Source organism: Oncorhynchus keta, chromosome 2, assembly GCF_023373465.1.
Source record: "Oncorhynchus keta strain PuntledgeMale-10-30-2019 chromosome 2, Oket_V2, whole genome shotgun sequence".
Classification (NCBI taxonomy): Eukaryota; Metazoa; Chordata; class Actinopteri; order Salmoniformes; family Salmonidae; genus Oncorhynchus; species Oncorhynchus keta.
Genome location: NC_068422.1, coordinates 44037046 through 44054605, shown reverse-complemented (window position 1 = coordinate 44054605; position 17560 = coordinate 44037046). Strand labels below are relative to the sequence as shown.

Genomic DNA, 17560 nt, shown 5'->3' with positions numbered 1-17560 from the left:
ACATGGCATGCAACACAGTGCCAGAGCATGACAAAATAAATGTACACATACATGTTAATCAATCATTGCATCTAAACTGCCAACGCCCTCTGCCCAGCCAGGTGCTAAAATAGAGATTGGTTCTATTTCTGAGGCGCTGCAAGTCCCACCTCTGCCATTGAAAGATGAATTGAGGTGCACACTCCAGTCCAGTTGGTGGTGGTAACGCACCTTATTAAAGTTGTTTGCCAACCGTCATAGAAAGTCAACAAAATAGGTTCCCCTGTTTACCTGTGGATCAATTGTTGAGTAGAGACCACAAGATATTGTGTTGACTCAAAATGGGTCAAAAGTCTACAAAGATCCAGTAAAAAAAGACATCGTGCATTTCAGGTAAAATAACAAGCCAATGTTTATATCTCAGGACGAATTAGTTAGCAACAACATGCTAGCTAGCTAAATGTCCATGAACGTTTCATGCGCTTAGACCTGTCTCCAAATGAATATAGTTGGTTCAGAGATCGTTTTGATATTTCAACCTGCATGGCTTGATCGCATCTGGTGTGGATTAACAAAATCAACCTGCGTGCCCGGTCTAGTCAACATGTAATACTGTTATGTACACCGCCATAAAACCCCAACGAAGAAGAATATTACACACTGAAAGTTACAGGTGGCACGTGCACCATCCCACAGTTGGTGACGCCAAAGAATTCCTAAATGAGATGCAGCATAATAGGAATAATTGAATGGGATTTTCAGTTCTAACTCTTGCATGTAAAACAGGAGAAAGTGAAGGTTTGTGGCTGTTGTGAGAAACAAACATGAGGTCCGGTGCAGTGAGCCTGTTGCATACGCGACAGATTATTGTAAAGAGCTACAACTGCTTCAAATTCCATTCAATTAATGGCTCACGGTAAACGCTCTAAACACGCTGACGGCTTTTACTACCTGCCGTTGTTATTTGCGTTTCTCCTCTCCGTCCCCTCTTGTGTCGCAGCTATGTCACTCGGGACAGCCTCATCCGATCCCCGGGACCACGGGCAACGTGAACTCCTGGTAAAGGGGAGGGGGATTAACTGGGGATTTTGATTAAAGTGGAATTATTAAAGCGACAGTCGTCCTTTATCTATGTGCCAAATCAGAGACACATGTTGAATGAAGCACCAACACATACATGCAAAAAGACGCACACTGTTGATATAGATAGAAGTCAGACAATTTCACACCTATCAAATGACCAATAAGATTTAGGACTAAATTGCTAATCCCAATAACCATGCTTCAGATTCACTGTATACATAATCTCGGTTACCCAGAAGTCAAATTCTCTCGCGAAAGTTAGTCATTTACTGGTTTCATCTGTCCACGAGAATCTGTTCAGAGAGATTACAGTATGCAGGTTTGGTGTTAATGTTGTCAAATTAACAGTAGGCACTAGGCAGGTAAATTCAGTATAGGTATAGATTCAAGTATTTATTCATCTCATTGCAGGGGAGATGACTGTCAGCTTGATGAAAATGGTATGTCAAGAAAATGCTGAATATTTTCTATTCTAGGTGTGATAATGACATAAAATAATGCATTGATTCTGTGTAGCTCACCTCATAAATGCCAGCAGAACCCAGAAGTGTCAGTCACAGCAGACCTGGGATCAATGAGGAATGAAAGTGCACAGGGGTCTGATCTCCTCCATGTCAACCCTGGATGCATCACCTGCCTCGCAGGCACTGAGGTCTGAGCTCCTCTCTGTGGGGGGGAATCCAAACAGAGAAGGAAGGCCATGATTCTTCATGGTTGTCAATTCCACCGGTAAGGAAAATCATTATAAATGTATTTTTCCTGCTTCATAGAGAGTGAGGGTGTAAACACTAGAGCTGGGCGATATGGACCAATATCCATATCACAATAAACTGACTGAATTATCACGACAACGATAAATGGAACGCTAAGTTTATAACGGTGTGCACCACAGTTATTTTTTTATATTACCCTTAAAACTACTAGCTATCAATTGTCCCATTAACAATCACCCATATTAACATAGTTATTTAATTTCAAACTTCATATTTCTCTAGCAGGGCCCTCCCTATAGGTTATTTATCGTAATGAATGATATCAGCAAAATGTCTACAATAAGTGGTCGGTTTGTTCGGTGTCAGAAATGTTCACTTTATCGTCCCAGCTCTAGTACAGTAAGTGCAGTGGTATGCTATACATATAACCATTGTAAAGGTACACCAATACAAACATACCCCCATCAAATGAGGCATGTTACTCTCATGTTACTCTCATGTTACTCTCATGTTACTCTCATGTTACTCTCAGCCTCTGTCCAACCTTTTATATTGACCTTGTTCTGGGTTTGCATGAATAGCTCTGGAACACTGTAAAATTCACAAATGGACCCCGAATCTACAAAAACAGATACAAAATATGTGTGATAATGTGTCACAATATGATAAATGCCCTTGGATGAGAGTGAGGCTAGATAGCCAACAACAACAGAGGCAATTTGCACTGCAGAAAGAGCCATATCACACATATTTATCAATTGTCCTCAGTCCATTGCTATCATTAAACTGTAAATAATAACTGCATTAAATAACAGACCAGGGGGGACTTCAGTGTATCACAGATACATATGTAATTTTGTTTGCCTGGAGGATACTGTCTAATTTTTCAAAACACCTAAAAATGCTGAAAAAGCGTATGAAATAACAAGAGTCATCACAGACAGGCAAGAACAATCTGTCTGTTCAGTGAATAAGAGCCTCTATTTACACTACATCATTTAGCAGACGCTCTTATCCAGTGACTTACAGTAGTGAGTGCATACATTTTCATACTGGTCCCCCATTGGAATCGAACCCACCACCCTGGCATTGCAAGTGCCATGCTCTACCAACTGTGCTCGATGGGATGCTGTCTAAAATGAGCTTATTTCCTGTAGTCAAAGATAGCGCATAGAGATTTCAGCTGAAATTGCAAAACCATTGTGTTACTTGACACACAGAAAAGTAGTGTACCGAGGATGTGCAGTTTGTCAGTCGAGGCATGGACTTCAACACCTTTGGACTCTGTAATGTTCTTGTTGATCATTCTTCATGTGTAATCGTGCGAGTTGGAGCTATCCTGGAGTAGCTGTAATTGTCTTGTTCTTCTAGGCCTATGGGCATAACCACTTATTACTGAGCATACCATTTTGAATGTGGAAATAATTACTTTTAAAAAGAACATCCCATGGTAGTCGATATACATATGTTATTTGTCAAAGGAAGTGTTCAGTATATCTTGTGTGCAGGGCCGTAGCCAGGGTCTGAGTTTTAGTGAGGTCCAGATATTAGTTGCTGTAGCTTCATTCAACTTAATTCGCCTCAGTCGATCTACAAACACATAGCCTATTAGCTGTACAATTAGCCGTTATACATTAACTCAGCCCCGGGATAGAAAAAAACTATAATTTAAATCATACTAAGGGATCCGGGAGCAAAACAATTATTTTATTAACAAAAGATCAACAAATTAGTTTGAGAACAATAGTTTAGAGAACAATTTAATTTGAAATTTTAAAGATAATTCTCCTCAGTTCTACACATTTTGCCATGATTTTTGATGGGATAATATGATATTGTAGTGAGGGGGACTGCCAAAATCAATGGGGGGGATCAGGCGAATCAGGCGCAGAGAGCAGGGTTCAGTAGATTGTCAATTTATTCTCCGGCGCACAAAAACGGTCACGCCAACACACAGGGCACATACAATTGACCAGCCCAAACACAGGACCAAAATAGTCCGGAGAATAAACACACGAAAACCACCATACAACAGAGTAACAAAAAACAATCCCGCACAAAACAAGGGCGGGTCAAACTACTATATATAAGGACGCTAATTAAACTAAAATACACACAGGTGAAACTAATAAGACAATACCAACAGACAAACGAAAAAGGGATCGGTAGTGGCTAGTAGGACAGTGACGACGACCGCCGAGCACGGCCCAAACAGGCAGGGGAGCCAACTTCGGCGGAAGTCGTTACAGGATAGCTAGCTAGACTAATTTGCCAATCTAAAAATGTTTAGCTGACATTGGCTAATTGAGTGACTGCCTGTGAGGAAAACTGCTACAACCAATTTTCGAAAATTGCACCTTGTGTATTTTACTATTCTAACTCTCAACACTAAGATCTTAAGATGAGACCAATGTTCTCAGTCATTTTTTTCCGTCACTTAGCAAATTTCAGGTCTGCTGAGCGCAAACATGAAAGTTGTGAAAATTCTGTGCAACTTCCAGCGTGCGCTTACTGTGAACACTGAGGCTGTACGCGCTTTAAGTTACAGTTTTAAGAGTGGCCAAGTAGCCTACTGTGGCTATTTGATCATAATGTAGGCTTACCAGAGTGGCCTACCATCAAAAACAATGGAGAAAATGCATCCCATAACATTTTAACATGGAAATAGCTGTTCTATCATTCAGCCTACACTAGCAGTCAATGTGTAGTGTTCAATGTAGGCCTAAATTCCATGAGACTTTTGGGAAAAAAACATGCAGGGCTTGACATTAACTGTTTATCCACTTGTCCTTCAGACAATGAGGTGACTGAAAATGCTGTGTTGTTTGATGCAAAAAAACACTACAAAACCAAATCCATTATTATTCCCATATCATTATTACAGAGAATCAGACAAATTATGCTACCCTCTGTCTATTGGCTAATTATCTTATGTCAAGCCAATATATCTCAATATACAACACCGCCCCTTTAAGACAAAAATAACTCTTTACCTGACCTGCTTTTCAAAGATGTCTAGAAATGTACATGTTTCGTGCTCTTGTAAGAAGCAATCACTCCCCTATTGCTGACTACAAACCATCTATAACTGGGATAATAACTCACTAACTAGCAAAGGAAATGAAGAAAATGTGCACATGTGGCTACATGCAGCTTTTGCTTTGAACTCAAAACAAGCCCATCTACTCACCACCACAGCTGTAAACACAGTCCAGTTCCAAGTAAATGGCACAGATCCATATATGGCAATGGTCTATTTGCATATAGACCGACTCCAGTTCTGATTGGTTATGTCACACCGGTTTGTGTATAGTATGGGCTGAGTTGTGTGCAATGGAATCCTACTCTGATGCGTTCTGCCTACAACACAATCTCTTGCAAAGTTTGTTTTGTTTTTGGTTTGTTGCATTGAAGGTGGCTAATATTGTGTTGATTCGATCACAACTGCCACAGTAAAGGGAAAAGTTGATAGTGTTAACTTAAAGGAAAAACTTTAGAAAGTTGAGTGATGTTCAGTCCCGTGCTTCTCTGTTGGCTGATATTTCTTCTGCACTCTGCCTCGGGCAGTCTCTGGGCTACTGCACCCCCCCGCAGGCGCGCAGCTTAGGAGGGAACATTGGTTGAGATCCCAACTGACTTCCGAAATATGAGGACCCTCTGTGTCCTTGTGTCCGTCCATTCTTACATATAAATGGACAGTTGATTGGGAGGTTCAGCCCTTAGGCAATCTCTCTCATTTTCCCATCCCATGTTCTGTAATGTGTGACTGATAGTGTGAATCCATTATCAGGGACATGACTAGCAAGCAAGCAATACCAGAGCCCCAATGTACATGTGCAGATGTGTTGAAAGAAATAATTTTGTTACAGACTCGCCAAGGCAGATCTGATGAAATTAGTGGTTTGTAAAAACCGATGTATCCAGGTAGTTTTAACGCAATATTGTTGAGAAGTCATGAAAAGAATGTCATGGGAGGCGGCAAGGAGTCTAGTGGTTAGAGTGTTGGGCCATTAACCGAAAAGTTGTTAGATCATATCCCCGAGCTGACAAGGTAAAAATCTGTCGTTCTACCCCTGAACAAGGCAGTTAACCCACTGTTCCTAGACCATCATTGTAATTAAGAATTTGTTCTTAACTGACGTGCCTAGTTAAATAAATCTTCATAGTTGGATCAAGCTATGCTTTATTTCATAGATTCTTTTAATGATGTCGGTGAAAACTGTTGTTGGTGAAATATCAGTCAATCACGTTCAATCAAATGTATTTATGAAGCCCTTTTTACATCAGCGGTTGTCACAAAGTGCTGTACAGAAATCCAGTCTAAAACCCCAGTGGCTATGAAAAACTCCCTTAGAAAGATCAGAACCTAATAAGAAACCTAGAATGGAGCCAGGCTCTGAGGGGTGGCCAGTCCTCTTCTGGCTGTGCCGGGTGGAAATTATAACAGAACATGGCCAAGATGTTCAAACGTTCATAGATGACCAGCAGGGTCAGATAATAATAATCACAGTGGTTGTAGAGGGTGCAACAGGTCAACACCTCAAGAGTAAATGTCAGTTGGCTTTTCATAGCCGATCATTCAGAGTTAGAGACAGCAGGTGCGGTAGAGAGAAAGTCCAAAACAGCCGGTTTTGGCCATTGGCCACATACTTTGGACTCAGAGTATTTAATGAGAACAAAGAAGATAACAAAGCCATCCATAATTCTTCACCCCTAGGTCCGGGACAAGGTAGCACGTCCAGTGAACAGGTCAGGGTTCCATAGCCGCAGGCAAAATAGTTGAAACTGGAGCAGCAGCATGACTAGGTGGACTGGGGTCAGCAAGGAGTCATCAGGCCAGGTAGTCCTGAGGCATGGTCCGTGGGCTCAGGTCTTCCAAGAGAAAGAGAGATAATTAGAGGGATCCTACTTAAATTCACACAGGCCACCGGATAAGACAAGAGAAATACTCCAGATGTAACCGACTGACCCTCGCCCCCCGCACAAACTATTGCAACATAAATACTGGAGGCTGAGACAGGAGGGGCAGGAGACACTGTGGCCCTGTCCAACGATAACCCCGGACAGGGCCAAACAGGCAGGATATTACCCCACCCACTTTGCCAAAGCACAGCCCCCACACCACTAGAGGGATATCTTCATCCACCATCTTCAAATACCTTCCATTATTTGTCAGGAGACCGTATCCGACATCAACACATTCCTTCTTTGGTCAATGTTCAATTAGCAACATGAAAAGGTATATGCCAATGTCAAGTGCAATGGAAACTCATTTTTATCATACACATTCTTCTCATACACGTTGAAAAACACACACGTTTATCAGTTCACACACTTAAGGGTGTACAGGCCCACTGCTTTTGTCATCTGAGATTTCCTGTCACTTATCTACGGAGGGAATGCTTTAAAAAGAACCTGCATAACTCTCTTTCCCTGTCTCCCTCTCACCCTCTGTCCCTGTCTCCCTCTCACCCTCTGTCCTTCTTTCGCTCCCTGTCCCCCTCTCACCCTCTGTCCTTCTTTCGCTCCCTCTCACCCTGTCCTATTCCCTCACGCATTTGTAGTCACACACATATATACACGCAAAGACTATTTTCATCAACTGTATGGCTCTGAGTATTGATCCTATAGGTGTTTTGCAGTTCAACCTCCTACCAAAGAAGATTAGGTCAGTTCTGCAAGTGGCCAATGGCCACATACTTTGGGCTCAGAGTGTATTTAATGAGAACAAAGAGGATAACAAAGCCATACATGATTCTTCATCCCTAAATTCACTACTTGTGGCCATAAATCTGCTGTTTCACAAGGCCCAGCCACCCAGAAGCGTCCCTCACCCGGCTCAGGAGATCAGAGGTTTTAAGGGAAGACCTCTGTGTTTGTGTGTGCGTGCCAGTGCATGTGTGTGTGTGCATGTCTTCACACAGCAGCCTCTTGATAACAGCGTTCCACACCAGACCTCCAGGGAGAGAAGTCAATGAGATAATGACTGCTGACAGGGAACGGGGGAAAAAGAGACTGGAGAAACCTCTAATGGTGAGGAAGTTGCAACAACCACATACTGTGCAGAGTGGTGTAATTGCAATTTTACATTTGAAATCATAGTAATTATGAGATATATGTGGACCTAAGCTGTAAAAACTTCTCACATTGAATATTGTATTATCTTTTATTTACCTTTTGTATTTGTACAATACTTCAAAAATACTGATGCATCACAAGGTGAAGGATACATTGAGTAAAATGTATTTATTTAGAAAAATAAATTAGAACAACACTGATTGGACATACTATAGGCAAAGTAACAAATCTACAATAAATTATTTTTCATATTTCTAAACATATCGTCCTTTTCCTATAAGATAGATGCTTGTCAATAATGCAAACACACAAATGTAGAATTAAAAAGGGATTTAAGCTCAACACCATTATACTACAGAACAACAAAATAGATTGCAACTTGCCATTTGATAAGACTGAATAACATTTATTTGGAAAACATACTGCAATTGAATCTATTTTAGAAACACTTTCAGCTCTGAGATACTGAGAGCAGGGGGTGAAAATGAGTTTTCACCGTTAGGATTGCTTTTGAATCAACCTTTCAATTATTTTCCATCTGGAATGAAGCTGAACTCTCAAGTCTCTCTGTCTACTTTTCTGGCCATGCGAAGTTGTGAATCACTAACCACGTTTCCATCCAGTTTTTATGCGAGTAAAGTCATACAATATAAAATAAATCACTACAGTTGTGAGCCTGTGATGTAATTAGGAAGTTTTGGTAAAATTGTATAAATGTTGACAGATCATTTGTTTGTTCGACATGGTGGGATCGTTTTGTGTCGGGAAAACGAATTATGCTAGACATGGCGGAGAAAACCCCTTTCCATGCAAATATTGATATAATTACCATCCTATCGGAGTAAACTTGGAGTCATGCCATATGGTGTATGGTCCTCCCACTTCGACTCGGGAAACCGTGCAGTTTTATTAGGCTACCGATTAAATAAATTCTGATTAACTTCAAACGCCTTTCCAATAAATTAAGAGGGTCTTATTCGGGTGATATGATGATCGATGCTTGACTGCCGTTTGACAAATAAAAAGTATCCATATTCATCTCATGTAAACATTTTTTTTAAGAGTTTAAAATGCGATGGAAACACATTGAACTTTGGATTTTGATTCGGTAAATGAAAACTTAAGCAAAAAAAGTACTTTTTTTGTGCACTACCTCATCACATGCAGATTTTTTTTTAATCAGCAACAAGTCCGTTTGCTAGAAACACTCCACTGATGAAAAAAAGAAATGCAAATTTTCTTTATGTGGATTTTTTTATATTTGCATGAACATCTGTTACCAATTAGATGGAAACCTGGCCACTGGGAACACTATTTACACCTCACTGTGATGCTTAATCATATTAGCTAGCATGTAGTAAGTGAAATAATACATTTTACACCTCAGAATTGTGGGTCACCATGTAGGACAGTTTCCCTTTCCCAAAACAGTATATGGATGCCACTGCCCACTGAGTTGCCAGTAAAACATAACCAAGCCTACAAGATCTGACAACAAGGATTTCATGATTGAGCGCCAATGCAATTGCCAAGGAGTAATTTTATGGGCAATCAAGGGTATATTTACTCTAATGTATCAATCAGCAGGAAGTGTTTTTCCCACTTCCTGGGGACAAGGCTCAGTGGGAAACATCCTGTATCTCACTGAGGTACAGGGTGTTTTATCTGCTCATACAGGCAGATAAATTGCAAACACTGGGGGGGGGGGTCATTTTCTGTTCGCATTCGACCATTCCAAATTGGAAAACAAAACAAACACCTCTTGCACTTCGCTCAATATTTTATGTTTTATGTTTCTGAGCTATTATAGACTATGGTGAAATCTTTCATATTCTATAATATCATTATAGTCACATGTATTATAGTTGTGCTCTGTATTGAAACTCACTACAGACCCATTTTAGTGTAAGCTATTTAACAGCTGAGGTATAATCAACAATAATACCCCTTTTGCCCACCCATACAAGCACAGGGAATATTGGATCCATCATCCGTTATTTCAACTGTTCCATTAGAGCACTTAGCTCCATAATGAATTGTCTGATACCGATTCTCCCATTAATTACAATCACAAAGACCCCCGCGGTACAGAAATATAAATACGTATGATTATCTTACTGTGGAAATCTTTTTAAAATATTGAAAATGTTGAAATTCAATACTTACTGGTAATAAATGTAGCTTCTTACAAAGCAAATTCAATTTTACACTGCGTTATTACAAGCATAATCTAAAAAGCAGGAGACCATAATAAATAGGAGACCAGACACTCAACAGATGCACATGGACTGTTTGTTTACCTGTACATATGAATACCACTTCTTGTGTTCTCATTACAAGTGTTATCAATCACTCTCAACCATTGTGTCCTGTAGCCTGTCAGTCTATTTGGTTCCATCAAAACACAGTAGTATCAGTTAACACTAGTCTGGTGATTGAAGTCAGAGGAACGGATGAGAAACTGAGGCTGGAATTCAAATCCGCCATAGATAATGTTATTGCAGTGTCTTTGTTTACCAACTAAGCTACTGCCCATGGACCAACCACTTCTTATTCTGTAAACTGGACGCATCTACAATAGTTAAAACCATTCAGTGATTTTATTTGTCTATGGGGAAAAGAGCTATACTGCGTAAATACAACAATAGAATAAATGTAAATGTACTTTATTAACATCCAGAAGGAATTTGTCTTGCTCAATCAAATTGCAGGTTCTATCGAATTCAGCCCTGAGTGGTGGATTTATTGTGCAGCGTCCTACACATTCTAATGCTCAAGACATGTAAGGCCAGGGTATTGATTGAAGTCCTTATTGTGGGTCCAGGCTGTAGTCAGCCCAGATCCTGTCACACAGGCCATGGGGGCTCGAGAAAGAATCTGGGCTGACTACAGCCTAGACCCACATTAAGGACTTCAATCAATACCCTGGACCAGTGGTTCTCCAACCTCTCCCCGGGGAACACCAGACTCTTCACAATTTTGTTGTAACCCTGAACTACTGTAACTCACCAGATTCACATAGTCAAGGGCTTGATGATTAATTTACTATTTGAATCAGGTGTGCAAGCTGTGGAATAGTTCAAATACATCGAACAGCTGGGGGTCCCCGGTGAGAGGTTTGAGAACCCCTGCCCTAGACAGCCTGACATTTCCAGCATCTCCCAGCTACGATAGATCCCTCAGATAGCCATTTCCAGCTCAGCCTCTTTTAGTCATGTCTGCATTACTTCACACAATAGTTCTACTTAATCGGTTTCAGCCTTTAGCAGATCTTAGATGAGGGGACCTGGGCGAGGGGAAATGTTTGAAATGGGTTTGAAACAGTTGGGCTGCTGTCTGATTTTACAGACTTCCTTACGATTGTAGCTCACTCAAGAGGACCAGGTGAAAGCTTAGCAGACAACGCAACCTATCCCATTTCTGTCATTTGTCTGGTACCCAGCGCCCCCCTCTCTGTGGCCTCCCTGTTGATGGCGGAGTACATTGATTCAGTTTTATGGTACTTTTCCCTGACATTTTGCAATGTGGTGTAGAGAGCAGTATGTTGAGACCAGAAATTAGTTCCTGGTTCGGGGACCCATGGCGGCTGGAGCCCCAAAGCGACCGCTTACGTCGCATGCTTGGAGCCGGCCCTGGTTGTACCACATTAACAAAGCAACAAAACAAAACCTTTTCAGTAAAGAACGTACAGCAAGAGTATTCACATGGGGGTTAACTTGACTTGTAGAAAAGTTTCATGTTGAGTACAGACCCTGGCATTTATTATAATTTATCATGTACTGTGATTGTGATCAGATGAGTGGTGTAGAGGCATCACTGGGAAGTGTTGACCTCTGCTGGACACTCTCCTGTGGCTCCTCAATAACAGACCCCACATCTATACTGCCATTGGATGGCCTTGTACGGGAACCACGGAAACTGGCCCTAAGGACAGGTAGGAAAGGGCTGGTCTCGGAGGTGATGACGATGCTGGGAATCTGGCCAATCATTCCTCTCATTACGATGGCTTCTGACGAATCACCAGCCTGTCGAAGTCAAACAAAAGGTTAGATGAGAAACATTGAACATAAATGGCCAAATTATAGATTTTTGCACCCAATTATCTATGCAACATGGCAATTTGGATTCTTGGTTTAATATTATTTTCCCTAAAAGATGGTCTTGTATCCTTCGAAGCAAATCTCGAATATATATTTTCCTTTGTCTCCAGCAAAGTCATGTTTTTGGGGTATGGGAGAAAAGGGACAAAAGATAGAGCTAGAAACACCATATTTTATGACAAACAATTTATATACAATATGTCCTCTACTATTAGCAACTGTAATTTCCTTTCTAGGGTAAATTAGTTTAAAGTAAATACACAGAGAACAGAACGAACGGAACATTACTTTTGTGCCTGACGGCGGGGCGGGTATTAAAGGCGCTACATGGTCAACCCGACATTATGCATTGGCCGTGCAGCATTTACCGTGATACAGCCTCTACAAAAGTCAGGGCATTCAGACTTATGGCACTTCGCGGCGCAGCGCGTTACTCATGTCTTGATAGAATAAACGTTTTTATACTTTTCACAAATGGCAAACTCATCATGCTTATCACATTTCTATGGTTTGCCCACCAGAATCATAATGATATATATATATTTTAACCACCAACCTGTCCATAAAATCTTATGTGAGAAGCTGATCAATCAAGTCAATTGATTAACGCATTATTCTAATGATGCCATATGTCATTTTCAAACATTCAGTCACTTGTTGATATTTTATTTATTTATATTTATTTTAACTAGAGGAGACCTGTGCTTAAATGTTATTTTATTCCAGGTCATCAGTTAACATTGTGTTACTTTCGTCCCACCCGTATCTCCTGTAACTTCTCCCAGGTTAACACCCAAGACTAGCTATTATAATACTTGAAACCTATGCTGTCATTTAGTTAAGAAAATGACATAAGAAAATATCCGTGTTGTTAACAACTCTACAACCAAAAAACCCTTCCAGGTCCGTTTTTGAAAACTTTTTTTTTAACTCGCTCAAAACCACTTTTTGTTGAAAATTTGACGATACATGGGTAGACTGGGCTGTTTTTTTGTGGGTTTTTTTGCAAGGACCTCGTCCTCCACATTAGGAATGGGATGACTTCACTATGTCATTCTAGCTTCTATGTTATCTGAGAAAAGTGTTACTTTCACCCGCCTTACTTTCATTCCGACTCTCCTCCACCTACAATCTGTATATGTAACAATGCTCTGGTGACTTAAAGGGATACTTTGGCAATGAAGCCCTTTATCTACTTCCCCAGAGTCAAATGAACACATAGATACTATTTGTATGTCTCTGCATCCAGTATGAAGGAAGTTAGAGGTAGTTTGACGAGCCAATGCTAACTGGAACCCAGTCATTGTGGTAACAGTATTTAGCAATTGCGTAACACTAGTTAGCAACTTCCTTTTTTAATTAAATGTAACCCCTATTTTACCAGGTAAGTTGACTGAGAACACATTCTCATTTACAGCAACGACCTGGGGAATAGTTACAGGGATGAATGAACCAATTGTAAGCTGGGGATGATTAGGTGACCATGATGGTATGTGGGTCAGATTGGGAATTTAGCCAGGACACCAGGGTTAACACCCCAACTCTTACAATAAGTACCATGGGATTTTTAGTGACCACAGAAAGTCAGGACACCTGTTTTAACATCCCATCTGAATAACAGCACCCTATACAGGGAAATATTCCCAATCACTGCCCTACTGGCCCTCCAACACCACTTCCAGCAGCATCTGGTCTCCCATCCAGGACCAACCCTGCTTACCTTCATAAGCAAGCCAGCAGTGGGATGCAGGCAGGGTGGTATGCTTCTGGTAAAGCAGAAACCAAAAATGAGTTCATCTGACTCTGGGGAAAGTAGGAAAAGGGCTTCATTGCCAAAATCCCGAAGTATCCCTGTCAGACAAGAAGGTTACAGAAACAACAGTAGGGAGGTTTGTTGGGGAGAATGGGTGGGCACATAACGCAAATTCTAGCAATCCAAAGGTTACATGTTCAAATTGTGTCAGGGACAACTTAAGTATCTTAGCTAATTAACAACTTTAGCTAACCACAGCCATAACTATTTGCAACTACATAGCATGTTAGCTAACCCTTACCCCTAACCTAGCTAACATTAGCCACAAATGCTAACGGCAACAAGACCTATTATACTGTATGACCACAAAGACGTATGATACTGTAAGACAGCTTTTCCACCATCGGACCATTCGTAACATATCATAAAATTGGAGGAAGTACATATCGTATATACATATAGTATATATCATCAGAAATGGAGGGACTCAAGAAAAGTAATATAATGTGAACGAGTGTGAGAAAGTATTGTTGTCTCTGCAGCTCAGAGTGAAAGTCTGTCTCACGTCATTACAATCTGCCACTGCCGTTCCTGCTCTGACATTATCAGCACTGACTACAAATTAAAGAGCAAGTGGCAATATTTCTCCCCCTGTAGGCCTAGCCTGCCATGAGGCATGTCACAGAACAGTTAATTATGTCTCTCATTGATAAGGATGGTTAATCTGTGACATTTGAGATTAAACTGCAGTGATTTAATAAGGCCGTGTCATCCACATGCCTGCTGTCTGCTCATGGCCAAACCCTGCCAGACCTCACAGGAATGCATTAGCATCCGTCAACACTAAACACACTGAGGCTAGGGCGGAAATAAAAATGATGCATCGTCTTTGGCTAAGGAAGACACTATGGGAACCCATCACCTAGCTGGGTTAAAAAACAGGGAAGACATGTAATGTTATATTGCAGACTCAGCCAAGGTTTAGCAGTACTGCTTTTTTGTCTATTGGAGGTATGTAATGGCCACACTGGTCGATACAAAACAAGCAGAATTGACTGACACTTTTGACTCATTATGAGTACTTCCAGCTAGAGGCAAGCTGCAGTCCCTGTGGCCTATACCTGTCATGGAAATGTCATTCAGAGCTCTAGAAGATACACAATTCAGGACTTTGAGGTTGGTTCCTGCTATCATAATGAGTGACATATTGTAATTATGCTGTGAGTCACTCCAATGTTACACTCAATTAAATACCAGTCACATGTAAGTAAAGGGTTTCTAACACAATTTAATTTTATCTTGAATGGGCGGATGGCGACCACAATAATCAGTCCATGTGACACGGTATTACGCATCTCCAAACATCTATCAAGTCACAATGCAGATCACTTGTTACCAAGGCCCAAAGCTTTTAGTCCATCTAAAACACTCAGGTTTAACTCAACCATTAAATTAAGAGGCAAAGAGGATTTTCTAATTCAACCCTAAAGAGCGAATGTCCCTAAAAACCAAATAATCCCTTTGAAAATGGCCTATGTGGCATCAATATGAGTCAGAAACATTTATTCTAGTGTAAATATTGACTACAAAGTGTAGTGTAAATAGGATCATTTTGGTCATAGTCATTCTCGCCTAAAAGAGTTTGGAACGAGTAAATGAAGGTTGGGTTTGGATTACAATTATGTCAACAAATCATGCCCCCTTTTGCCAAACTCCACATGCAAATCGCCTCTTCACTTCCCTTCATTGAATTGGGCTCCGTTGATTCATCGCCCCCAACATGTTCAAAGGATCATGGCCATTTTAGACTGAAAAGCCCTACACCGAATGACCATGAAATGCAGGATTTTGATTATCATTATCATGGCTAGCATAGCTGAAGTTCACTAGCTAGCTGGCTAATGTTAGCGTACCTCAATACAACTCAGAGTTTGCTTGGAAACATGATAACATTTCAAAATATTATATTTTTTTGTCATTATTGTGATGTGGCCAGATTGACTTTAGATGCACTATAACCTTAGCCAGCTAACTAAGATTGAGGGAACCACTGTATCTTAGCTAGGTAACATTAGTATTGCTAGCTATTTTTGACTAACTTTGCTAGTAACAGTAATGGCAAAGTTGTTTCCTACTAATTTGCCTACTTTAGCAATATCATTGTATTTCCATGTCACTAAATGAGTGTAATTTAGACGAAACAGTCACATTAGCCACCGAGGTGCAACCCATGTGAAGGGCAGAAATAAATATTGGATGCAGCCATGTTGCCACTAGCTAACTCTTTTCTGACTACACCAGTTGACTAACTAGCAGCAACAAACTCAAACCAACCCAGGGCCATAACAAAATATGTCACAGTTGGTTGCATAGTGCAAATCTAATCCAACGGAGCCAGTCAGTCTACATCTGTAAAGCATTAAATTAGCTTCCAAACAAGATTATGTTATTTCTCAAGTTGTCTTATAATTGAGGGAGGATGACAATTGTTGACCCTGTTTTTCTGTTGTGCAAAGTGCAGAGTTGGGTGCCAGACTGATCTCCTGGTCATGAACAGATTCTACCAGAAGGAGACCTACCAGAAGGAGTAAGGTGGGTATCATAACATGTCCGTCAATGTGATTGCAACGGTTTACCGACATCCAAAAATCATTTAATTCACTGTTTCACTTGCTATTTTCACAACTTGTCAGACAAGACCTCAGAATAAAAGTGTGTAATGCGACACAAGTACCCTTGTGACACCTCCTCCGCTGTCTCGTTCGACTTATGAAAAGGACACGCCACTATGAGGCCTCTGATAGTGACTCCAACAAGGGCTGGTCATTTGTCTTATGTAAAACGTTGTATTAAAAAATACCTGGCTTGATAAATTAGCAGGTTCATTCCCCAGCCAAGCAGATACAACTAGTAGAATACTTTTGGTTGTGAAATGTATTTGCAAAAAGCTTTGTCCTTTCTAAAGAACAAAATGTAATTTACCACTTGGCTGTCTATTTTATCACCCTATCATAGGTACTCCCAGTCAACACCACCTCATAAAATTGTCGTCTGCAGTTGTTCGAGAGATGTCCAGTTAGCAGCCGAACATGCAGCATAGAGAAGACCAGCAAGGGGGCCCTCATCAGCACCATGCAGACACCCTCTCTGTGAGCGTTTCTATGAATGGAACAGTAGCCACATGTTGGCAAGTATCCAGCCAGCAACCTTCACCTGTCAGAGGCAACAGCTTTCACATGGTCATCATTTGTACACATACAGAAGGTAACCCACTTAATTTCTTTGATACATTTGATAACCCAATTGTGAAACATAAAATCATCTAAAAAGACACTATTCGTTGCTTTTTTTTTTTTTTTTTACTTCTTAGATGCATATAATGTCCAGGGCATAACCTAGTCTGATGGAACCAGCCTGATTGTCTGAAGTGAAATAGAAAGGTAAACACAGTGATCAGGTTGGTTCCACTAGGTTATTCAAAACCACCATTGATAATGTGATCAGTGCTCTGTGTGTGTGTGTGTGTGTGTGTGTGTGTGTGTGTGTGTGTGTGTGTGTGTGTGTGTGTGTGTGTGTGTGTGTGTGTGTGTGTGTGTGTCATCTATCCCTAACTGCCATTGATAATAGAACAGTGACTGTGTTCAGAGATGCATGAGATGCAGCGAGAACTGGCACTGAACACATCCACAATGAGGTGATCATAAATGTCCAGTAATAGCAACGCCCTTTTTTTGTGCGTCACTGCTGAACACTGCCTCAACTCTGCCTATTTCTACAGATTGGCTGGAGATGCTTTTGCCAGATGGCAGCCTCAGTTGTTTGATGGGGAGACCATAATTGAATAGGTTTAATCT

At 40.8% G+C, this 17560-nt stretch overlaps 1 protein-coding gene and 1 long non-coding RNA gene across 2 annotated transcripts in view; one reads left to right on the top strand and one right to left on the bottom strand.

Moving 5' to 3' along the window:
- The first annotated feature begins 250 nt into the window (after positions 1 to 250).
- On the top strand, positions 251 to 16953 carry LOC118400936 (uncharacterized). Its single transcript, XR_004829140.1, has 5 exons — positions 251 to 372; positions 1474 to 1502; positions 1579 to 1791; positions 16223 to 16298; positions 16722 to 16953. It is a non-coding gene; the product is annotated as an uncharacterized LOC118400936 (long non-coding RNA).
- LOC118400931 (melanopsin-A-like) overlaps positions 8013 to 17560 on the bottom strand; it is a 64349-nt gene continuing 54801 nt past the window's right edge. The window contains exon 10 of the mRNA XM_035797967.2: positions 8013 to 11878. Coding sequence (XP_035653860.1) covers positions 11645 to 11878 — 234 coding nt within the window. The 3' untranslated portion in view covers positions 8013 to 11644. The remainder of the gene's footprint in view (positions 11879 to 17560) is intronic.